At 47.8% G+C, this 24,066-nt stretch overlaps 1 protein-coding gene across 1 annotated transcript; it reads right to left on the reverse strand.

Moving 5' to 3' along the window:
- Window positions 1–3,069: 3,069 nt before the first annotated feature.
- On the reverse strand, window positions 3,070–22,222 carry LOC131258575 (uncharacterized protein DDB_G0271670). The gene is made up of 3 exons (XM_058259927.1): window positions 21,188–22,222; window positions 19,514–19,652; window positions 3,070–3,227 (listed from the first exon to the last, which is right to left on the reverse strand). Exons 1-3 carry the CDS (start codon window positions 22,220–22,222, stop codon window positions 3,070–3,072), a joined length of 1,332 nt encoding a protein of 443 aa, XP_058115910.1.
- Window positions 22,223–24,066: the final 1,844 nt, after the last annotated feature.

The following is a 24,066-nucleotide window of genomic DNA, read 5'->3' on the forward strand; positions in this document are numbered from 1 at the left end:
CTCGGAAGCTAAGCTGGTATGTTTGGTACGTTTGTATCCGTTTTCGAACGTCCAGGTGCATGATAAAAATCACGATCTCCTATGCCAGTCGGCCGGTAGCTGCGACTGAGTTCCAAGAACCACTTTCCAATGACGCGATGTTACGGAAAATATGATCATGCCCGGAACGGGTCAACATGGACCGAACATGTAACGGTTGGCAGTTTTATTGATTGTTTGATTTATGGCCGATTGCTGCACGAAACGAGACAAAGTTTGGTCGAACGGAGGCGAAATGGAATGGATTGAATGGATTTGCGAAACATGTTTTTCGAGAGTAAAATTCCAATGGAATAAAGAATAAAAATTCATCATGTAACTCAGTATTTCGACCTTCGGCAACGGTTGTTTACGATTTTCTTTTAGTGGGTCAAACACTATTCCCTTGCGGGGTGAATAGCAAGGTTACATTCCATACTCAAACGTGACAAATAAATGAGTTATTAAGCAATGATATTTTTATGACTACGAAGGCGAATCATTAAATGTACAAAGAAAAACTCTCTGAAGGAAGGAAAATGAGGATAAACGCCATATATTTCCTGGATGAAACGGAAATGGTTTGTGAAATTAACAAACACAAATCTCTTTTGCAAGGTGCAATTCATTACTAAGCACCGTTGGAAACTTCCTAGACAATACTTTCGAAACCATGAAGCACAAATTTAGTAATCAGTCAATCAATGCAAATAACCCAACCGAAACGGGCTTGATCGTCTTTGGCTTCGGTTAGATTGTTAGATGCCGCTCTAGAACGCTGCTTAAGAGAATAAAAGAAAAAGCCGAACGAACGGAACTACTTTGTTACAGCATATTTTGCATATAAATCGTATGCACCACGGAAGAATGCGTCCGCTCGAAGCTCCTTGGTCCTCCAACCGAGCTAGCATTTTAATCTAAAGAAAATCGTTCCACACGGCGCATTCGGTTGAGCGGGGTTCGTGTGCCGATTGAAGCCCTCGGGGAAAGCAATTTGTTTTCCACCACCATCACTCCCACCACCTCAAAGAACTCACCCCATAAAAGACCCTTTGGAGAAGTATGTATGTAGAAATTCTCGATCGTGGTCTCAAGAATCCGTCTTCGGGTGGATGGATCGATGGTATTGGATTTTGCATTTTTATTGGTGTTCCTTTTCTCTCCTACCGCTCTTTATATTATTTTACTCCCCACCTCATCCGCGCACCATAATTTAATTGTAACTTTGGTTAGAAACCGCACATTAACCTTTACATTGCCTGGTGAAGGAATGAGAATGGAAATTCTTGTGGTAGAACTATTCTTTTTAGAAGAGGCGGGATATGGCAAAGGCTAGATATCGAACGTTTCTCTCTGAAAGTGTGTGTGTGTTCTGATTTACTCGATGGCGTGCCGATTTTTTTTCCCAGTTTGGATGAAGTTGCAGCAATTTGTTGATGAAGGCGAGCGAAGGAACAAATCCTCAGAATTCTGCAGAAGATTCGTCGTAAATAAAACGTGTTCGGTTTTTTTTGTTGCTACAAGTTTCATTCGGCCAAACAGCCGCCAAGGTGGCCAGCACTGGCAGCCCAACTTGGCGGGCGTTTACTGTTTGCAAATACGCTTTCCACCGTTTCGTGCGATCGCTTATCGCGCCGGTACGGCAAATTGGAAGTAATGTTTAGCATCGGCGATACATATCGGCTGCGATCGCTATCGTTCCAACGATCGGGGTACGAGAACAACGACCATCGAGCCGCTCGGGTGATGAACCTAGGGGATGAAGATATCCTGAGCGGCCAACTGGAGCACCATTGGGGGTGAAAAAGGGTACGATAACCCTCGTGCTGATTGAATGTTGCTACTGTGTTTCGCTCGAGTGTTAATGCTAATTCTATGTCTGCGTCTACGTCCATGCGCCTTCGATGTACAAGTGATTGAAGTTCGAAAACATTCACCAACAAAGGCGATCGATTTGCTCGCGAAGGCATTTGGAGATGAAATGGAAATTTCAAAAACAACTTAAAAGTCCACCATTTGACCAGCGTTGCACACGTCGAAATCGAACAAACTGTTCCCATTCTTTCGAGAGTACTTTCCGTTCACTTGTTTGTTTCCAACCGGAGATCACCCCCGACGGGTAGGTCAGCGGCGATGGCATTCGAAGGTTGGCACAGCCAACGGTAAACACATTAAATAAATACAAGCGTAAGTCTTGTGGTTGGTTAAAAAATGGTTGAAATAAAATCAACACCAAACGGGTTCAGTCTGCGGTACGTTTTCTCTTTCGCAGATCACTCGAAGGGCGCGTGTGTGTTTGTGGCAATGGGGTGTAATGAAGATGAAAACCATCATATGGCAGGCCTAAGGGAGCAACAAACCGGAGTGGAAATGTATAACGCACTGGCGGGGAGCGCCAACAGCGCGCTTCTAACGGTTGCGGGTTCTGGTTTTCGGTTTACTTTTTGGCATCAAACAAACGGAAACCGTTGCGCGCCGTAGGTATTTCGATTTATTTGATTTTCACGCTGTAGGTATGGTTCATTTGTTTTCTCTTCCGCATTGTTGTTGGAATGTGGAGTGATTGGGAGGAATCTGTAGCTGTACGATTTCGCACGCATCATTTCAAAATTGATTTCAAGGGTTTCCTAACATGCGATCGATTAATACAATTTTCATAACTCGTAATTTAATATAGCAAATATGATAATTTAATTCAATCAATGGTGGAAGAGTGATCAGCAAACTGATTGCATTACTTTTCTTTATTATCAACACGTCTTTGCGTAAAAGAAATGTTGACAACGACGTGTACATTTTATCTTTCAAACAACGACTGAACAAAATATAGCACTTCACTCAGCGATCTTGTCCCCTTCCATCTTGTAAATGAATCAGCGACCCTTGTCAAACAAACTCGACAACGTCGACGGCAACGACAGGCAGCACGTGCTCGTTCGCAATCGTAGTCACGCGACAGCTTTAACAAGTCCTTAATTTATCACCATTTTCACCATGCTCGAACAGAGACCGACGTCTAGGGGACATTATTTAACGTGTCACTCGATTTGTTTACCTTTTCCACCTCGGAAGCGGGTAGAGGAAGAGGTAGGGGAAAGATATATCACCGCGAACCTGGACAACCTGGCCATTGATCGTAAGATCGAGCGATTTCTTTTGTCTCGCGAAGTAGCGGCGCTCGGACAAGAAATCGGACTTGTTCAAGTGACCTGCTGAGAGGTAAAAGGCAAAGGCATGCGGGAGATGAAAATACGCGCAAACTCACACATGTGCTGTCCACCGTAGGAGGCCACATAATTATGCTTCCGAAAGTTTTGTGCCGTTGTTTTTACATTCCGCCCGTTTAGTGGCTGTCGTCACTTTCTTGCGTGCGTCGAGCTGCTGCTGGACTCTTAATTGCCCCATTGAATTACTTCAGTCACTCGAAGTACTTAAGACGATCTGGATTTTTGTCCCCCCCCCCCCCCACTTCCCGGTCCTCCTCTTTCGTTTCTCCTTTTAAATTTCGTGGCCACCGTTCAGCGCCTACGCATTACCCATTCTTGCACTCTCCTCATTTCTGTTTCCTAGACGGCTTGTTCTACATTTCCGCCGGTCGATAGGTTAAAACTTTCTCTTGTTTCTGTTGTGATTGTAAGAAGCCTTTTTTGAAGGAGAGGGGTTTCAAAAGTCAGTTGAAATTAAACAAAATTGGTATGGCAGAAAAGCGCCAAACGCCATCAATTTTGAGTGGGCTTAATTGCCAGCGAAACGCTGTACGCTGTTTAGGATAAAAGTAAAAGCAATTAAAAGCGAGTCACACACATCCACCCAGTGTCGTACCGGATCGCTCATTCCACTCGCGATTGACCCTGTTACCGGCGTTCCGGCCGGGTTTAAATCCAAGCGCCGGCGCATTCACCGCGATTCGAGTTTAATTCGAGTTGAAATAAAACCTCTTCCATTGCGGGCCTAATTTGCGGACCGTACTGTGTGTTGTTTGTTTGCTGCTGCTGCGTGGGCGAAATTGGTCCCTCAACAGCAACTAGCAAGGCAAGGCTCGGAAGGGATTAATTAAAATTGTTTTCAAAGACTCGCTAACGGTGGCATTTGTTGAGGTTTGCTACCACGTTTGCTTCCGGGCGCCGGAGGCGAGGGGTTAAGAAAAATGAGAGTTGTCTTCCGTTTGTGTCTTTGCTTAAATGATCTCCCACATCTGTCTCCAACCGGCGAGTGCGGGGATTACTTTCTGGGGAAGGGGAGCGGGTCATAATCCGTCCGTTTCATTCCAACCGTGCGCTCGGAGCGTCCGCAACCGATGGTCGGGCTAAGATAAACAGAGAAGAAATTAAATGAACAATTTAGCAGCAGCCCTTTGGCCTTCGCGGCATTTCCCCCCGCGTCGGACTGCTCGAAGCGAGCCGAGTTTGCACTCTAATTATGCATCGGGGAAGCCGCGCGGAATCTAAATGAGCAAACGTAAGAAAAATCGCCATCCCCTGAGGGGACGGGTTGGTGTTTGCGCACGCAAGAAATAAACGCACGTGCGCCGGCGCGATCTCCGCTCGAGGGAAGCATGGAGGGGGGGGATTAGCCAAACGGAGGGGGCGGTTTATGCTTTCGCTAATGATGGCTTTCCTGCCCATCGGGCGCCTAGAATGGTTCCCTGGTATCCGATCGCAAAAGGGTGAAATCTAATCCCGCTGCAGCGCCACGGTTGCCACGATCGTCACTACTTACACCCCCACCCCCGGCCTCCCATTAGCTTCCCCTGCGATCGTACAAAGATGGGTTTTTCATAAACATACCTATGAGCCATAACTCGCCCGCCACAACAAATCGCTCCCGTTTTGATTTTGCTTTCGTTTGATGGCATACCTGCGGGAGGAAACATAAAAATGAAACATGAGTGCATGATCACGCGGAAAAAGGGGAGGGCCGGACGAAAGGATATAACTGTTTCGCTAACCCCTCGGCGGAAGGATGGAGGATCGGGTGGATAAAGATTTATTTTTCCTCTCGCGTCGGAAAGTCTGAAAGTGAAAAGTGCCAGCGATGGAAAGGTGAAATGGGAGCCCTTGACGGACGGGGAGAGGGGGGTTAAGCTCAGATCAGCCTTGCGCAAAGATGCTAATGTGCTAATAATAGAAATTGAAAACGGGGATCAGACCCCGTTAGAATGACGGGGTGGAACGGGAGAAGAATGATCCGGAGGTGTACCATTTTTAGTAATTCCAGCGAAAGGAAAGTGGTAGCCATGATGCGGCAGATCGTTAGTTTTCCCTCCACAAAAAGCACATTCATTCCGATTCTTAACGATAATGACGTGCAGGGTTCACCTATTAAGGTAGTTTCGTTTCCTACTGGATAACGCCCTTACCCTCTTTTATTTTCCCGATGGATGTTTTCCCCTTTAAATGATTCAGATCTTTCACGTAGATTACTCTATGCAGATAAATGTTACCCTTCAGGGTTCTGATCTAATTGAATAATTGATCATGTGGCTGGAAAATGCTAGCTTTAAATCGTAATTGTTTCTGGACTTGCAGTGGATAATGATTTATGTAACGCAATCCAACGTTTGGCCTCTGCATTATTTTGTAATCAATGTATAAGTTTTTATAGAACATGTTTGCCTTGTTAAACTAATTTTTAAATTGAAATTAATTTTTAAATTATACCGTTTTATTCATGTTTAATAAACAAAAAATAGTTCGGTTTATTTTTTGCGTTCAGCAGAACTAACGAATGAACGTAATCCATCTTTAACCTAATTATCCAGTAAATTAAAATCTAAATTGAATACCCAACGAACGCACGGGAACAACAGTTCCCCTTGCGTTGCTCATTAGAGCATAATCAATGCCTTCGCTTCGTTCCCTGGAGATCATTTTATGTCGAACTCGCACCATTTTTTCTCCCCTCCACCGGAAATAGGTTAGAAGAGGACTTGGCTTTGGATGGCCGACTGTGAGCTCCGCCAAGCGCCGTCATTTTCCAAAGCAGTTCGTCACCATTACCTCCTTTTTGACGGTGAAGTAGGAACGCAGACGGTGTGAAGAGGGATTTAAAGCAAAAAACCACCCTTTTTCGTCAGTTACCCAAAGGTAGTCGACGAAACTAGGTTTGTGCTATTAATATGGAGTTTTTACCGCCCATCCCATAGCATTCAAGCAGTACAGCTGGCTTTTGGTTGAATTTTCTTCTTTTAAATTTGGATGCCAATGCGGCCATCGAAGCCATCACTTATGCTTCGTGGTTTATGCTTCGCTCAATCCATCCCGCGCCCCGTCTTCCCCTCGGTAAGATCGCTTCACCGGGAGATGTGCCGAATCTAAGAAACGCGGTGGTGAAAAGCTGCTAAAGTTAAGATAAAGGGTAGGAAAAAAAAACAAACACACACACACCCAAAATGAAACGAAATGAACGAGAGAAAGGTGCTAATGATCTCATCATCATCCGCATCATGATGGCTTCAATGCACGGCCGATGCTCGGTTACCGAGTCAATTACCATCAAAACCTGGGCAACCGACTCGCTCAGTGGCCGGATCCGGAAGAGGGAACGCCGATGAGGAGGGAAGACCTTTCGCGAGCGGGTTTTGTTTCCACCCGCGGAAAGCTGCGGAAAAGTTTTCGGGTGTATCATTTCACCCGCGCTACCGAGCGGAGTACGTTTACTTGTACGCAGTTCAAATGCGCTTGAAGAACTCTTCATTGTGATTTTCTATTTTAAATTGATTTTGTTTCTTCATTTATCTCCGGAAAAGCCCTTAGGTCCGCTGGGCAGCTTGTTTCAGCCGCGCTCATCGGAGTCGTTCGGTTTCGAGCTGCAGAAAAACCCGCGTGTCTAGTGTTCGTGGCGATGAAATTGAGCCTCCTTCACTTTCAAGCCACATTGTAGGACCGCTAGACAGATTAAAGAGGCGTGGATTAGTTCAAATAAAGGGAGGGAAGAAAAAAGAAAACCCTTTTGCGGCCACCCGGGTCCTCTGTCCGTGTTGGGGGCCGGACCGTGGGGCAACTTCCACTGGCCTAACTGAATTATACCTTGTTAATAGATAAATTTCATTAAATTTCTGTCTTGCAAGCGCAGCCCCGTGCTAGGTGCCTGGCCTGCGGTACAACTACCACAACCGGCCGGCGGACACTTTGACGTCTAACGTACCGCGGAGCGCATCCCAGGGTCCGTTGGAACAATAAAACTAACAGTACTCTCCGCGCGCGGAAGGTACGCTCGACCACGCAAATGTACACGCAGGGTCCAACATCGATATGGGACCGGGGGAGATGATGCGGTGGGTGAAAGTGGCGAACCGCGGAGGGAGACTGGACTGCAAATAGACGCAAGAAAATCGCCCGATCGGCCCTGATATCGGCACGCCGGGGTTCTGCTACGAGGATGATTTCCTCGCTTGCGCGATCGTTGAAGTCTTTTGGCGCCAATCGAAGACGGCGGCGATGGCGGCTACGTTGAGTTTAATGATAATCGCCCACAGTCATACAATCAATCAACCCACCGGGCGCCCGTCCCAACAACCCTTCCTTCACCCTTCCCTCCCCTGCTCATGTTTTCCCCTCGGTACTTCCAGTTCCGTGGTGGAATCTTGCCGGGCATTCCTTCTACCCATTCCAGTTGCCTCAACGCGAGCTGCATTGGGGCTGAAGAGGGCTTCAACCTTCGCTGCAACCAGGAACTATTTGTGTGCTTGTTTTTCCGGAACTTCAACAACGCTGCCCTGCCGCTTGACGATCGGCGGAAGCTGTGTCAACAAGTCGGTCCAAGTGATACTAGACATTTTTCACCACGAGACGAGAGATCTAGAGCTAGGGGTGCGTTGGTTTCAAGGGAGAAGAAAACAGAACTCTTTTTTCCCGTTGTTCGCATGAAGCAAGGGTGGCAATGCAATGATTTTGGTGTTGATGTTAAAAGCAACCTTTGTGATTTTCTTTCTTCCTGATAAAATTCGAAAGTAAATTAAATAATTACCTTTTCAAGCGGAGGGCGATAACATTTACCATCAATTGTGGGTGTTTTCTAAAAGTATGATTGACCCGATCGACAGTGAAAACAGACATTCTATGGAGTGAAAAATTTCGTGAAAAAAGGTGCGCTTTTACAATTAATTCGAATGATAATTCAATTTAACGATTTCCAAACACGATGGAATGTAAGTCTATGAATGCCACATTTTACACATTGTTGCTGTTGTTCGATCAAATCTATCCGGTGCAATTACTTATGCTTTTCACTCTCGTTTGGCGAGGAAAAATCATGATGAGTTAATTGAGCTGAGGCAGGACGGCGTGCTGCGAAGTAATTGAGACAAATTGCTTGACCCTGGGTTTGACGAAATTTGTAGGAGAAATTGTGAACCGGGTGCGTTAGGCCACACAAACATTGTAGTTGCTTAATAAGCTTACTAAGTAGCAAGAAAAAGATGTCGAAAGGTGGCTCTTTGGTGAGTGTGAAAGTGAAATTTTACGGATGAGCCTTTTTTTTATACCCATACCATACCCTGTACATTTTTCTAATCTCAGGTTCAAGTCCAGCATTCGGGGCGTAAAAGCCACTCTCAACCCGTCAGCTAATGGCGCCCGTGCAGCATTATCGGAAAGTGCGCTTATCGCAATCCATGACCTCGCATCGCTTCCATTAGCCTGCAATCAGTTGCCGGACCGGCTAGCAGATGCTTTTCCCGGGCTTTAGCTTTCGGTTTATCTAGTGCGCACGATTTAGTTGTGGCATTCTGGTAGGAGGGAAGCTAAACCAAATCTCCCGAAAGATCGTAACCTCGCGCGGGCGAACGGGAACGAAAGTGAGAGCAAGTGGTGTGAAAACAAAGCGTAAAAAACCAAAGATTCATCCGGACGAGACGATAAATTCGCTGATTGATTTTTCACCTGTCGAAACCGGTGGGACCAGTTTTGGCATCGCGCGGAGCTTCATGCGGGAGGCTGCTGGACGACGCCACATGCCGAAGAAATGAATCTTGCATTAGTTTTCCTCTCCTTTCTCAACACCTGCGCCGTCCGTCGGTGGTATTAAGTCTCGGTGGAGATGTGGAAGTGTGGAAACAAAAACGTCCAAACGGGCATTTTCTGCAGTTCAGTCACGGATGTTGCAAACGCCGTCGACGATCGACCAGACGAATCGTTTAGCCTTTGACTTTCGACGGCGCCTCCGGATCCACCCTTGCGTTTTGGCGCGTTTCGACATCGCGGTTTCGCGTTCGCATTGTGATTATGCTGATTTTCGTCCGAAACGGTGCCGCCTGTTTTTCTACTCTGCCTTGAACTTGGAAGGATAAGCAGCGCTGTTTCCTCCACACTTTCGGCCGTAAATCAATCGCAAATAAATGGAAGCCGTTTGCAAGGTGTTCGCCGTTTGAATATGGATTAGATGGAAATGTTCCGCACTGCACGAGTGATGGCAGTTCCGTCTTCCGTGAGTTTAAATTTTGTGTTAGGTCTAGGCGATACGCTGATTTTATTCATCAGTGCTATAAACGATGGACAGTAAATGCCGTTTTTATTGTCGAGGATTCGGATTGCACTTTTATTGTGCAGCGTTATGTCTGAGATATGCTAACAAGTTTAATTTCTAATGTCATCAATATGTATCTTTGGTCAGTTCAGGTGTTTTTGTACATCAATTCTTAGTGGCCATTTTTGCCTATCGTTCACGAAACCGCCAGTTGCTTCTTCGTGGTCCAGTTTTTATCAATTATTCTTTATGTATATCTTTTCTATGCTTCGGTGAAACTCCACCACGAAGCAGTTGAACTTTCCACGCACCAGAGTTCAAACTCGTTCGTCAGGCAAATGAACTCTCGCCGATTAATTGCATGATGAGCATCGATGGTGCTTGCAACGGTACGGCGATCGGCGAACATACCCCCACGAAAGGTTATCGTCCCCCGTGAATATCACCTGAGAGATTTCAATGCTTCGATGTAGAACGATGTGTGGTGCGGATAAATTCCGATAATTTACATAATTAGGAGTTGATTTCTTCGATGGCAGGCAAATTACTTCCGATCGAATTCTCAAACCGTGTGTCGTGTGGATGTGTTAGAATTTTGAGGAGTATTGAGTTGGGGAGGATGTTACCGATCAACCGCTTAATGATTGGTGTACTTATGGTCAATCAACGTTCTGTTTCGTTTCGATCGAAAGTTTGCGATGAAGGGAAAGTGTACGCAGTTGAATAGATCGATCCAACCTGTCGTTGTCTTGTTAGAAAACCTTGAACGTGTGTTGCATCGAAACCTTAACAAACATTTGAAATCGAAATGATGGAATGATAGAAAACCAAAACCACATTTTCTTGATTTACTGTGCAAACCATTAGCGTTCGGTTATCAAAATCGGACCAATCGGTTCGCGTGCCCATTTCCACCGGTCGTTGGCCATCGTAACACACTTTTCCCGACCGCCAAACCTGCGGGCTGAAAACGAGATTAAAACCGCAGGATCGTTGCGTACCCCGGGAGGTTGCTCTCGATCGCATCGGATTCGCAACGAGTCAATTCTATCGATTCGCTGACCACGATGATGGTGCTTTAGCGGGAACTATGCAGATCCACTTTCACTACCCGGCCGGTTTGCGGAGGTTTTCCTTTTTCCGCGCCGGGATGGGGGCGTACGCAAAAAAGGCCCGTTTTCCTTCCCTGCCAGCGGGCGAACGAAACGGTCGATGCGCCTGCGTTCGGTGTCGTGGAGGAGCCGAAGTGGAAAGTTAATGGTACGGCATTTGTCTCAAATGAACCGCGAAGTGGAAAAGTGCCGGGCGATGCGATGGAAATATGAGTGAAACCATCAGAATTTAGCCGTCGCGAGCTGTTGATCGCCAACCAGGTCATTAGATTGTTTGGCTTTCTTGTCGGTCGGTTGGTTTGCTCGGTAAAGGCTCCACCGCGGGCAACAATGGCCGGGTGGAGTTGGGCGGGAAAATGTGCGGCCCCGTAATCTGTTTCCCTAATCGTGGCTAATCTCGCGCCGTCCGGGGGAGAGACTGGAGGGTCTCGGCGGCGAACGATACCCCTAGGAGGGACTCCTTTTAAGGGCAGGTACACGGTTCCAAATGTAGGGTTTTGGTTTTTTGTCCCGATTGATCAGGGCGATCAGTTTTTCTTGTTTTATCTGCAGCGTTTGGCGGAGGGAAAATGCAGCCTTATGCAGCCCGAGTCCGTGACACAGCGTGAAGTAATTTATGCTAGAATAATCCAAGGTTCGCCGAGGCCAAACACGATCGTTATCACCCTATTAGTTCGGTCTCCCTCGGAGACGGGACCGTCTTTGGGCATTATAAGCGTTGTAATGATCCGGGGGGAAACCCTACTGCACGAAGTCAAATAGGTTCCCGATCGACCAGATCCCGGAGCGACTTGCAGCCCCAACGTTAGCGCCTTGGGCTGACCTTTACCTTCCATTTTATGCTAATTCACGATGGGAAAAAAAAGTTGACGAGACCACAAAAATAAGCGAACCAATCATAATCGAGATGTTTTCGACCCACTAATGGTAGGCGAGGAAAGCTGCAGCATATTACATCCACCGGCCACCGATGCAGTCGTAGCGGTCAATACGTACACCAACACACCCGAAAGGTCTCACACACGGTCGCGTCCGGACGGGTGGACCGTTAATTTGAAGAGTGGCGATTAAAAACGATAATCACCACAGTTAGGGTGCGTCTCTGGGCCGTGGAAGATTCCGGTTTGTTTGGATAAATCGACCCAAAAACCTATTCCCAGGGTAGAACGTGAATGTAGGGGAAAAAAAAGACATCTCGTATCCAAACGGGAATTCTTCTGTGTGCCAGAATCTAACGCGTATAAACTGGTATAAGAACGAGCAACCCCCTGTGGAAGTAACGGGGAAGGGGAAAAATCAACAAACACTTCAGTTTAAATTTTCATGACTCTATTATTTTGCTTCCACCGTTCAAGCCGTTCCTTCTGATTGCATTATGTCTCGGAACCCGAAAAATCTTCGATTTGTTCGACCAAATTGCGCTTCCAGTTTGATGCAGCAGGAAGGGAAGAAGAGGAAGAAGTAATCAGTAAGCAACGGACTTTGCCACACAGACAATTTAAACACGAGGGGAGCAATCCAACTTCAAATAGAAAGTTACATCAGTTCCGTTCCGGAGTTTTGTTTCCTTTGTAGTACAGAATGTGTGTTGGTTTGTGGTGTGTTGCCACCGAACGGCTAACGGTTGGCGCATTAATGTCAGGAGTACCCTCTTTAAAAAGTAAAAAAATGAGTATCGACCCGCATTTATTTTATCTGTGGTACTGGAGTAAGCTTACTTTTTCTTTTCAAGGGTGTGACGTGGTTAGAGGAAAATCTGTTTTATTTTATTCGAAAAGCGGTTCGACGCTTATCGTTCGAACAGCTATCAAGTCACTCTTTGGTAACGAGCTGAACAATGTTTAAAATGTTATCTATTCAGGTCTTACTTTTTTAGTTAATAGCCCATTTTAATACTACGTTAAAGTGTACGGCGTAATTGATTCCCGCAAGGAAATAAGATTGAGAACAAAAACGTGCGTGAATGTGTTTAAAAAACCACCAATCCCTGGCGTTGTGGCGTTAAGCGTCGATTATTGTTTCGATGGAGTGCCGGTTTTATGACCTACCCAGCCCGAGGGCCCAAATACTGACCAACTTCCCCGTAACGGACACCGCACGCTCCGACCGACCACCTGGGAACACCTGACCTTAATCTTAATCACCTAATCGCGCACCCGATCCCCGGGCTGGAAGTGTGGAAGTAATGGCTAACGTTTACGTTGATTCGCATCTCTCGTCGGGTCGCGCGCAATCTTTTGCGAGGCGTTCATAATATTTATCCCGACCCAAACAATGACCACTCCCTCGGGGTGGAGCGGGGTTTCGGGTTTTTCCCCGCCGAAACGTCAGACATTGTTGGGTGAGAATTAAGCTCCAAAGTCCGCCAAGTTGCGCCAACTTTTCGGTTGCTTCATTGTTGCCACACTCCGAAGGGTGAAAAGTGGAATTTTCTCCACACCGCAACGGGTTTGTTTCGGTTGGTGGGTTAGTAATCCCAAAAGGCACCAGTTTTGATCTGTATTTTTACCCCCCTTCTACTCCCATATTTTTATCAAATCAAGAACGTTTTTCTCATTTCGGGGTAAGCATTTCATTTTAATTACCGTTTCAGGGCCGGACAATGGCTCGCCGTGTGATTGTGGAGGAAATTCGTTCGCTTTTTTCTTCGCCCGCGATCTTCTCTTCTGCAATGCTCCGGAACGGTTTAGGTGTAGCTGTTCTTTTTTATGGTGTGTTACTTGCGGATACTATTTCTAGGTCATTGGTGTAATGGTACACGGGCAGACGATAGAACTGCGTTTTTTTTTTGGGAGAGTTTCGTAAGTTCCAGCTCACAATGGCCTTGGTGGAGAATGGTTTGATTCCGCCAATAGAAATCATTGCAAGATGGGGCTGAAGGGGTGTAAAAATCATCCCTTTTTTTTAATTCGCAGCACGTTCGCCCAGGTACTCCGCAGAATTCTAGACTACTTGCGGAAAACTATCCCACGGGAATGTTTAAGCTACGGGAGTGTTGGAGCAGAATCTCTCCGGCCGTTACAATCGTAAAGCAGCCCATTTGGCGTGGATGTAGGAAAGCATCATAAAAGCGCGTGAAAAGTGTCAACGGATGGCAAAATCTTCCATGCAATGGACGGCGGACCGTTTCCGTCCTCCGTGGTTCAATTTTTTGTTGAGGTTATGCTGCGAGAAGATTCTAGGTAATTTTTTAAAAGAACTCCACCGACACTTCACTGGTTTGTGATGTGGCAGAACAACTGACAGCTGCAGACGAGGATAATTGATTTATTCTTGACGGTGCAACCTGTTTGGAAAACGTTCTTACAATGTGTTTGCCCCTGCAGAAACATTCAGTTAACGGTAGCGCATCCGAAACCTTTTTTTTTGACTCGTCATACTAGTTTTGTTTTCATCGCTCAGCTCGAAACACATTGGATTTGTTGTTTATTTGTTCACCTTGAGGAGAGTAGAATTCACAGCGTCCATTGTTTGCACGAATTGTGCATCATTTTTCCGAGATTTCAAGCCGGAAGATTGATTCCCAAGATTGACTTTTCTGCGTTGGTGACAAAGGTGTGAACCGACGGGTGGCCGGAACGAACGAAACCTGTGCGGACACCTTCGGAACCCGGCTCCTCATCATCTACAAGCGGTACTGCTGGTGGCTTCAACCATCATCATTAAAGTTTAATTTCGATCATCCCGATCGCCAACGTGGTAATAACGGTTGTCGTGCTGGGAAGGAATATTGCCGTGCAACGGGTATCATTTCTGCATACCGTTCACTGTTCCGATCGTAGTAGAGCCTACTAGTGGCTTACTTAGCCGGTACGAGTGGTCGTTGCGTAAGGAAAGAAAGAGCTCGATGCGACGAAGGTGACGAACCTCCTAGGGCGTGTCATCCGAGCGGTGCGAGTTAATCGATCGAGAATACCACCATTGCAAGTACAAGGATACCGCGGGGTTCCGCGGGGAAGGAACGGTAATGCTGTAGATAAACATAAACCCATCCATCTTTTCCCGCGTAGTTATTATAATCATTACTATCAACCCTTCTTGCAGAGCCTAGGTGACGCGGCGAGCTGCATGACATCGTCAACTTCTCATCCCCAAGGGTTGTTTTTTTTTGTTGCGAAAACATTCCGAACCCGTCGACAACGTTCGGATTCGTTCGATGGGAACCGGAATGGATTGGAATGAGTGTTTACGAAGCGCACCGAGCGCATATTTGTGCCATTTGAATTGCTAATGATTAGCATTTTTCCTGGAAAAGAAAAGAAATTGGTCCCCGCGGGGATGGGAAAGCCGCACCAAGAAAACTCATCATTCAACGGGCACCGTAAATAAGCTGCATCCATCTGTCAGCCGGGTTGCTCGGAACGGATCGGTGTAGAATTCAATTTTCCCATCACACAAGAGGTGGAAAGTGAAAGAAGGGGGTTCGATCACGGGCACAATGAGCCGATTCATAATTTCGCTAACTGAAATCGAATGCTACCCCTCGAGGGAGGTAGTGGAAAGAGAAATTCTAATGCTTCAGATTCGTAGAAAACATTAAACTTCCGCACCTCTCCTCCCTCCATTCTGAAGACAGCCATTTATATTTGTATGCGTGTTTGCGTGCAAGTCGGGTGGATAAATTCAATTTTCTCCATTTACCGATTGAGTTGATGAACCTGTTCGCACAACGGGAAAACGGAAAGTATTTCCCGGACTCTCACTGCCAATCGCACAGAACTTCTGCCGTGGGTTTGCGGATTGTGTAACGCTGGCATGAGCTGCCAAAACGGGTTAGGCGAAGAACCCCGGAGCAGCCGGGAATCGCCCGGCGTGGCGGTCGTCCATCAGCCGTCCGTCGGTCGGCATTAATTTGCAGTTTGAAGGCTATTAGCGGGCGCGATGCCTGCACGTTCCGAGCCGGTCGTCGAGAGCCGAACGTCGGTGGTGGATGTGTCGATCAGCGGCCGGAAGGCCTCGGTGGTCTCCTCTCAGCAGACCGAGCCCACCGGCCAGCCGATGCAATCAGAAACATTTGTTGCACCACGCAGCAGCACGCAGGGTTGCGCAAGCGCACGTCGTCGGTGCGCATCGATGTTGGTACACCGATAGGGGGAAGCACGCACACCAGGGCCCAGAAACTGGTCCTGCCGCCACGAGAACCCTGTTTACAACCGACCAGTTTGTTTTTTTTTTCATTCAGGCATTCTTTTCCGCGCCGATCGATCAGAACGTAAACGACCTTCCCGCTCGTTTGTTACCGCTAAGAACGATAAAAGAAAAGACAGGAGTCACGAGGCGATGGCAGCTGACAAGTGCATTGATGCCTAGCGGTTCCATGGATGAAGCCATCTCACGACGGGCGGGGGGCTTTAACGGTCTCGATTTGTGCACTGGGTTAAGATTAATTTGATTTATGTGCATCAATGATGGGCTTATCGGAAATGTATCGGTTCCGTGGAACAATTCAGGTGCTGTTACTTGCGCATGAATATAAATCTTTGTCAGGAATTGTTCTAATCGTTTGATGGTTTTATCACATGTTTCTCGTCTTTTTCTTGTTGTGTTTATTACTGTTATATGCCTTTAACAATAATAAAACAAATTTATGATGTTTGAAGTCGTAAGTAGTTTTCAATCTTTTAAAATTGACAAATGAAAAGGTTCTTATTTAATCTCAATAATGAACAACACGATAAATTTATTGACATCATAAAGAAGATTGACATAACAAATTATTGCGTGGACTTTTATTATACCTCCTCTGGGTTCTTCCCTCAACCTTTGAGGTGCCCTTTAAACACGCCCATCGAGCAAAACACTCAACTTAACTAACAGCCACAGATAACGTCCCGGGAAAGTGCGCTGCTACAAAATTGAACTAATTAAAAAGGGCGTGATTTTGATGGGGCTGTTGTAATTGTCGTAAAAAAAAACTGGATCGTGGCCACTTCGTTCTGCGTTCGTTGGCAGAAGTCATTGAAGAACAAAGGGAAGCAACGGCTGTCGATGGCTTCATTCCGACTGCTGGTGCAAAACACCGATGAAACGGTCGGTTTCCCATGGGAGTGCAACGTTCGGGTACCATTATTGGTGCACTCCCCGTGGCAGTGTTCCCACTCGCAAAGGGCGTTTATGATAAACGTCAAATTTTATGCTCAACCTCCGTGGCGTGTGAAGTGTGTCAGTGTGGGGAAGCGCAGCCCGTGCGGGCCCAAACCCCATACGGAGGTTTTCCAGACCTTCCCCTACCCTTTCCCCCACCCCCTGGGACCGGTGTATGCAGAACTGATGCTTCGGTTTCGTCGGTGACGATACCGAAATGGTGCCAACGGCCCAGTTGCCCTCGCCGGCGGAACCACGTACGAGCGACGAGCATTTTCCTGCGTTTTTCCGTGAAAACCCTTCGGCCGCGGGATTTACGGCCCGCATTCACCGTCGAGACAAAGCACGGGAGAAACGCCGGAAATTCGTCGCTCGTGGTGTGGCGAACTGCGTTTGCGACGGGCGTGAACTGTCAACCGTGGTTGTGACTAACTGTACTAGCCGGGCCGTTGCAGTGGCTAAACTCCCGGGTAATGTGTTGCGTAAGGGCTCATGACTACGCGGTACCTCACCCCGCCGTTCTTAAGTTTCTCCGACGAAAGGCGACAGTGAAGATCATTACCACTGAAGGTGGTTGAATGAATGGATCAGTGGAGAACTTGACGGAAGCGTCCATTCCGCGGGGGTTCCGAGTGATGTTCGATCGCACCCCGGGAGGCTGAACGTTGATTAACCGCCGATCCATACCACGGTCAGGTCCGGAATCGGGCAGAACGACACGGCACCGGTACTGGCTTGATTAGATCATCCAATTTTGTTTAATTAAATTTAATTCGAAGCGTATCCCGGTATCTCCCAAGCGGAGCGTTCAAATGGCACACCAATGGCTTAATTTCGTACCCATCCCAATTCCACCCGAACTACTCGACAAATCGTTCCGTGGAGGGCCAAACGTGTAGGTTTCCCCGGGCGCCCGGTTCCCCCGCCGGCCCTAATGTGATTCTTTCAGCACCATCACGTTACTACCGATGCTCCTGCGGATGGTGATTATCCAATTAGACCGGTACCGTAGTGCTCGGGGTCATTCCTCATTCTGTCCCGATCGGGACCCAGCTCCGGGGGCCCCCCCTCCGCGGCCCCGTCAATTACTCCCGTTCTGCGTTCTCGGTCGATTCGCAAATGCGTATCTTCATCTGGCGTTGTCCGTTCCCGTTCGTCCGGCCTCCCGGTGGCCGTTTGTTTACACATCACTTTCGTTGTGTCCACATCGCTGGCCGGCCAGTCGGGCGATAATTGGACGGTAAATTCACGGTTCGCGAGCTGATATTCCGGCCAGCGTTCGCTCCGGTTCCCGGCGCGCAAGCATGTGATTGAGAGGGAAGATTGTTACAAGTGAGAGAGAAAACCAAGAATAGAATAGAACGACCACCATACACTCAACAGGCGAGGGGTTTTAAAGAATTGGCGAGTAAGATGTAAAAGACCAGAGAACTCTAATTATATGAACTAGAGATGGCGCACCGAACTCACAGAATAGTCACGGACTGCCCGCAGAGGCGTTTCTCAAGAATGTTTGGCAAATTCGAAATGAAGGTAATATTTTCCCTTTTGTTGTAGTTTGTCAAAACTGGACAGCTAAAGTTCTCGTGTGTGAAGCCACGAACGGTAGCTCGGGGGTCATGTTAGAAGCAACCATTGTTATCGTTCTAACGGTGCGTCCAGAGGGAAGGTTTCATGGTCCACTGAAGTGTCTATCGGAGGCATGTTTTGTGTAAGAAAGTCAAATCGTTAAAGAGCTTTAGATTGATCCTCATTATTATCGCAACTCTTCTTCAGACGAAATGGGAAGATAAATGAATCCCTAAGTATGTCTTATCCGGTGGACAAGTTTTCCTCAGATTCGCATTTTTCAAACCTAGAACAGGTTGCTGTTCCGTGTTGTTTAGAATTTTTCCTACCCCTAATTGTTTATTCATAAGCTCAGTGATAAATCTTACGCTTTATGATACAACTCCCCGTTCTTGCAGTAGTTTCATGCCATAAATTAGCTCGCGGAGGGTAGAATATTATTTTGGGCTATTGGGCAACATAAAACGGGTCCTTTACGACCGAGCGAGGTCTTTTCTCACGAGAATCTGGAAGATGTATGGCTAACAGTAGCAGCGACACACTGGAGAACTAATATTGACCTACGCCAACGAGCCGCAGAGTTCTTTCTGGCCCGGAGCTCTCAATAACTGTTTACGCCCTCCGAGGCCTCCGTGCGATTCCATTCTCCAAACCAGGAAGGAAGAGAAGCGAACTCCAGTTCGTTCTGGTCTGGCCCAAAGAATGGCCCATCAACGCAACGCGCTGCGGTTCGTTTGCATAATGACCGTTTCATAACAGGGCATCCCGGTACCTTCCCTTCCCTCCCCCCCACCCCTACGGCCATGGACAATCGGCCCACGTACGCCGCCAAGTGACACAAATTCCAAGTTTGCGGTCGGCAGAGAGTGACAAGGGCGACCACAAATCCTAACGGTGTCTCAACGGGCGCTAGTGCTGTTAAGTACAAATTACGCCCGGCCACTAAAAGACGCCTCTCGTAAATTGTGCCGCGAACAACTGCGTCGCCGTTGTTCTTGCACGACCGCAAAGTTCTCGACGCACGCGCTGTAGGCCCTCCAGATGATGGGCCCGGACCAGGCTGGACCGCGGCTAGGTCCTGACCGTGATGGCACGCCTACGGCTCATTATACGCGATGTGGCATTCCAAGTGCCAGTTCTGCGCTGCGATGCGGAAGACATTCTCGAAAAAGGGGGGGGGGGACCCTCTAATGACCTGCTACGGTTCGCTCCGGTTCTCTGCAGAACCTCCCGGCGGGCAACATGGTGCATCCTGCAATAAATACCCGGACCGCCGATCAAACCGACCGATAGATCATGGTGATTGATGTGTTCCTTTCGGTGCACGCTCGCCTCATAGATAGAGGATCCGGGAGAAGATTTATCGGCTCGCGGGGCAACGGACACGCCCGGTTTGCCCCGGTCCTGAAAGTTGGGCGATTAATTAGCGTATCGTGGCGATTACGGCGAGGATCGCGTGATGGCGGCACTTTCCTTTGCCCAGCTGATCGGTAATGGAGCTGTCCCACTTCGTGGAGTCGGACGCGAACTGGCGAAGGTTACTTCCTCCAACCTGGCGATCGCGCTCTGGACAAAACCTTTCCGATGCTTCCGTACTCGCAAACTCCGCGGGTTTCGGGGTCGACTTGGAGCCGAATGGAGACTGTACCGGTTGCGATCAGTGCGATCGCGTCTGGTTGTCGGCCTACGGGATTACCTGCCGGCGTAGTTGATCTTAATGGAACTGGCCGGCAAATACCTCATCCACTACAGCCACCAGCGGGGGGGATGGATAAGATTTTCGGCTTGGGATTTATGCAGCCCGAGAATAAACCGTTAAGGAACCGTTCCTCAACGAGGTACCGAAGTGGAAGGCATTGGTCGGGTAAGTTACTCACAAGATCGTACCGAGCCGACGAAAGCTATCCGCCTGGTGGTGTGTTGATGTTTGCCGGTTTAAATGAGGCCTGAGCAAAACTGGCCCCTCGGTTAGACGAGGTGGCGAGAGTGGCAACACGAACGCAAGTGAATTCTCTAGTACGGGACGAGCTAGGTTCGAGTGCTGGGCTATAAATTTAGCCGCAACTCATAGTGCACTACGGTGGAACCTACTTTTTCCTCCGCCGACCGATATTGTAATGTGGGTGAGAGTGCTGATTTGTTCTATATTTTATTACCACTCCACCGGTGAGTGGATATGATGCTGCTATTAATTACAGCACTTGAAACAAATTCCACCCAGTGCGAGAAACAATTTATAGCCACTTGACTGCTAAGCCTACGATTAGTTTAATCTAATAAAAACCGTGTTGTTATGTATAGACCAATAAAACTGTCACCTCTATCCAAGGGAATCGCGTAATATCAACCACACAAATTAACTTTTCTTCAGATTGTACCAGTGCAAACCATATATTTCTTATTGAGGTTATGTTTACACAATCTCTCGGTCCATAAAACGGCAATTCACTGTGGGTCTTTACTCCTGCCGTACACAATCCAATCAACAACGCTTTCCCGTTCCCCACAGTTCTAGTAGTGTCTCACCGGACCCAAATATTTTGAGACTGTCATTCAACGAAATATGTCTGGAGCATCTGGAGCGCGGGAAAACGCTGGAACTGGTTTATTTTTCTACGATCTGGTGTGGCTTTAATATCTGGTTATTCGTCATCTCTTCGTTAGGGCACGAAAATTAGGTTAAACTCTCCCGAACCGAATGCGCCTCGACGATGGTGGCATTCGTGGCTGTTGGGAAAAAACGGGGTGTTCCACAACCGTGTTCCATCTCACCTTGTAGGTTACTACCCGGAACCTTGAGCTATATGTGCTCGGATCGCTTCGGGGCTACATAACGTAATATCGGCGTGGCGAGATTAATAGCTTTGGGCAAGACACCGAATGGGGTAGGAAAAAGGGAAGTGGGGAAAAACAAACTGCCCTGTCATCGAAGATCCTACCTTGTCTTTGTTGTTCCCAGCCGGTCCGGAGGCGGTGCCATTTTCTGGAGCCGGAATCGATACCGCCGGTGGAGTCTGCTGAGGGCCATTGATGCCACTGCCGCCGGTGTTGCCGTTGCCGTTGCTACTGCTTGCGACGGCATTGCTGCTGACACTGACCTTGTTTACGTTGATCGTGCTCGGTCCAACGCCAGCATTGGTGGTCGGCTTGTTGGCCGCCTGGGCCTGTGCAGCAGCAGCAGCCGCCGATAGCTTGTTCTTGTTTTTGTTGGAGCCGTTTTTGTGCGACAGACGTCGAGGGGTGCTCGCTCGAATCGGTGCGGCGGCCGTCGTCATCTCGAGGGTCGCGTTCCGTGCCGTTGGGACTTCCGTCGAACCGGACGACCCGTAGGAGGCGCTCGTCGAGACGGTCGATCCACGGATGGGGGTGGAAGTCGACGCCGTTGTGCTGCTGGTAGCCGCGCTTGTGGTGGAAGGCTTGGTGGCTTCAGACTTTGTCGGGGTGCTGGTCAACGCCTCGGCACGGGGCAGATCGGATGAAGGCGCCGCGGAAGTGATGTCTCGGTTGGTCGCCACTTCACTCGTGAGCGCTTCGGTGGACGTACTCGAGCCCAACGTTGTTGTCGTCGTGGTCGATGTCACGGTGGAAGTCGTCGTCGACGACGCTACCGTGGAGGTCCGGGGTGAACTTTGCGCCTCCTCACTGCGCAACGCCTCAGGGAGCTCATTCTCCGACACATCTCGCTTCCGGCGCCAGTTACTACCGAAGGTGTGCGCCTGAAGATCGCTGATCAGCTGCCGGTACTGTGGATTGTTCAGGAACAGCTGATCGATCGAGAGAAAATCGTACCCGTCATCGTCGCTCTTCAGCTCGCGATCGTCACCGGTGTCGGAGTCGAGCGGCGTCACCGAACCATCATCATCATTACGTTGCGCAGGATCCACTTTGCTCGGCACCGATGGGATTGCGAGAATTCCCACCACTAGCAACTGCACGCTCAGCAGCAGCGCCAACCACTTTTGACAGGTCACCATTTTTGTCGACTAAACTGTGCGGGTTGGGGTTCGACTTTGTCGGCGAGCGATATTCGATCGTAATCTAAATGCACCGACTTAAGGCGACACGTTCCAGTTGCGCGGAGATTACTTGAACTTTGCACAGCTCCCGAGGGAACTGGGGAGGGTTGCAAAAGGTGAACTGACTTGCTATGACTGCTTGCTCAACAGTACCACATTGTCCCACGCTAGTTCCGCGGCGTAAGAGGCTATAAAATGGCTGTATCTAAAATCTGTCGGCAAGCTTGTTCCTGTGTCGTAAGACAATGCCGGTGATCGTTCCGTCTGGGTCTTCAAAGTCACTCAACCCAAACCGTGTGTTGAACCTGCGACCGAAAGAGAAAAAGTAAACAGAGAACGAAATTATAGGTTAGTGTTATTTCTGTCAGGGGAAAGAACAAAACAAAAAAAAAACAGTTGATGAAGATGATGATGAAATGCACAATTGTGGTTTGTCATACTGTCTTGGAGATTAAGAGACCACCGACTAGGCTAACAGTCGCCGGCATGGAGGTGGAAAGTAATTTGTAGTCAGTTTTTGGAACAGCACACCGACCTCTGGAGATCTTATCGGAGCGCTCTGTATCCATTAATCTTCGATGGGGGAGGAAAACACGCATCGTTTATCGATGCCATTACGATAAGCCCCAGGCTAAAGGGGTTAGGAAATTACATCAAAGACAATGTATTAATTATTTAAGAGTTTTGAATGGCCCATTTGCTCCATTACGGCGTATTATAATTACAATAATATGTTATTTTTGCTGTCCATAATAGCAATCTAAAGTGTCATATCTTGAAATAAATGTGTTGTTAATCACATACACCAAGGAAAATTTATTCTAAATATCTCGGATTTGTTTACGGAGCATTGTAATGAGTTATTCTAAATGTCAGAAAAGCCCATAACTCGCTTTTTAGTTCTTTTTTCGTTTTGGCGTTCATCTAAACAGGACGCAAATAAAGTTATTAGATACAGCCTGCTATGAGTGTTATCATTAAAAACATGGCACACCTCAAACGAAACCATTCACGCCGCTAACGACCCAAATGGCATCTTGTACGCACTTCCAGAAGAGGCCAACGTCGGGGCAATAAGGCCGTTCCCTTTTTTCCATCGCGTTTAAGGAACGCATCAAATCAAACCGCTACTTCCACACCGCGTCGTCACTAGGTGCTCGGCACAGGTGCGTACCCGAAGGGAAAGTCGATGCCAGAGCCATCGCAGAGACATCCAATGCTAGGATCGTCGGGGGCATCATTCCAGATCCAGACCCATTTGCGTACTCTAGTTGCTTAATTGACTTGTCATGCTCCACTCCAGAGACTGTTTTTTTTGTTTTATTTTATTGCCTCAAGGCTTACGTGTATGTGTGTGTTTTTTGTTGTTGGAGTTCCGCTTCCTTGGCGCCAGCGTTGAGACGCCATGAGTAAAGCCATGTGATCGCAATCGGCCACTTCGGCCTATGCGATTCCTAATTCATCGGCACGCGTTTGCATCTGGAGTTCCTCTATCTCTCTCTTTTTCCTTTTTTTATCTTTTCAAGCTTCTGGCGTCTTCCGAAGGAACCTGATGAAACGAATTGATCTGCTTTTCCTACTGTACCCCCTTAATCCCTGAGATGGCCGACGAGAGAGGCATGCAAACCGTACAATGGAGCACTGCAATGGAATTATGTCAAGCGCCATGCCAGATTTTGCGTAACTTTCTTTGGTCATTCTGTCAGTGAAGTTGCGTGTTCAATTTTACCTTCCTTTTTCTTTTTTTGATATAAGGTTTTTGTTGAATTATGTTATTTTTTTAACGGAAAATTGTATCACGT

This window comes from Anopheles coustani, chromosome 3 (genome assembly GCF_943734705.1).
Source record: "Anopheles coustani chromosome 3, idAnoCousDA_361_x.2, whole genome shotgun sequence".
In the NCBI taxonomy this organism is placed as follows: domain Eukaryota; kingdom Metazoa; phylum Arthropoda; class Insecta; order Diptera; family Culicidae; genus Anopheles; species Anopheles coustani.

Bases quoted from the DNA above. Each gene is read 5' to 3' on its own strand.
- LOC131258575 (XM_058259927.1), bottom strand. From the start codon at position 22,222: ATGGTGACCTGTCAAAAGTGGTTGGCGCTGCTGCTGAGCGTGCAGTTG. The intron at 19,653-21,187 runs GTAGGATCTTCG...CCCAACTTTCAG, and splicing joins CTGGGAACAACAAAGACAAG to GACCGGGGCAAACCGGGCGT. The intron at 3,228-19,513 runs GTATTTATTGCA...ACCTCTCAGCAG, and splicing joins CGGTTTGATCGGCGGTCCGG to GTCACTTGAACAAGTCCGAT.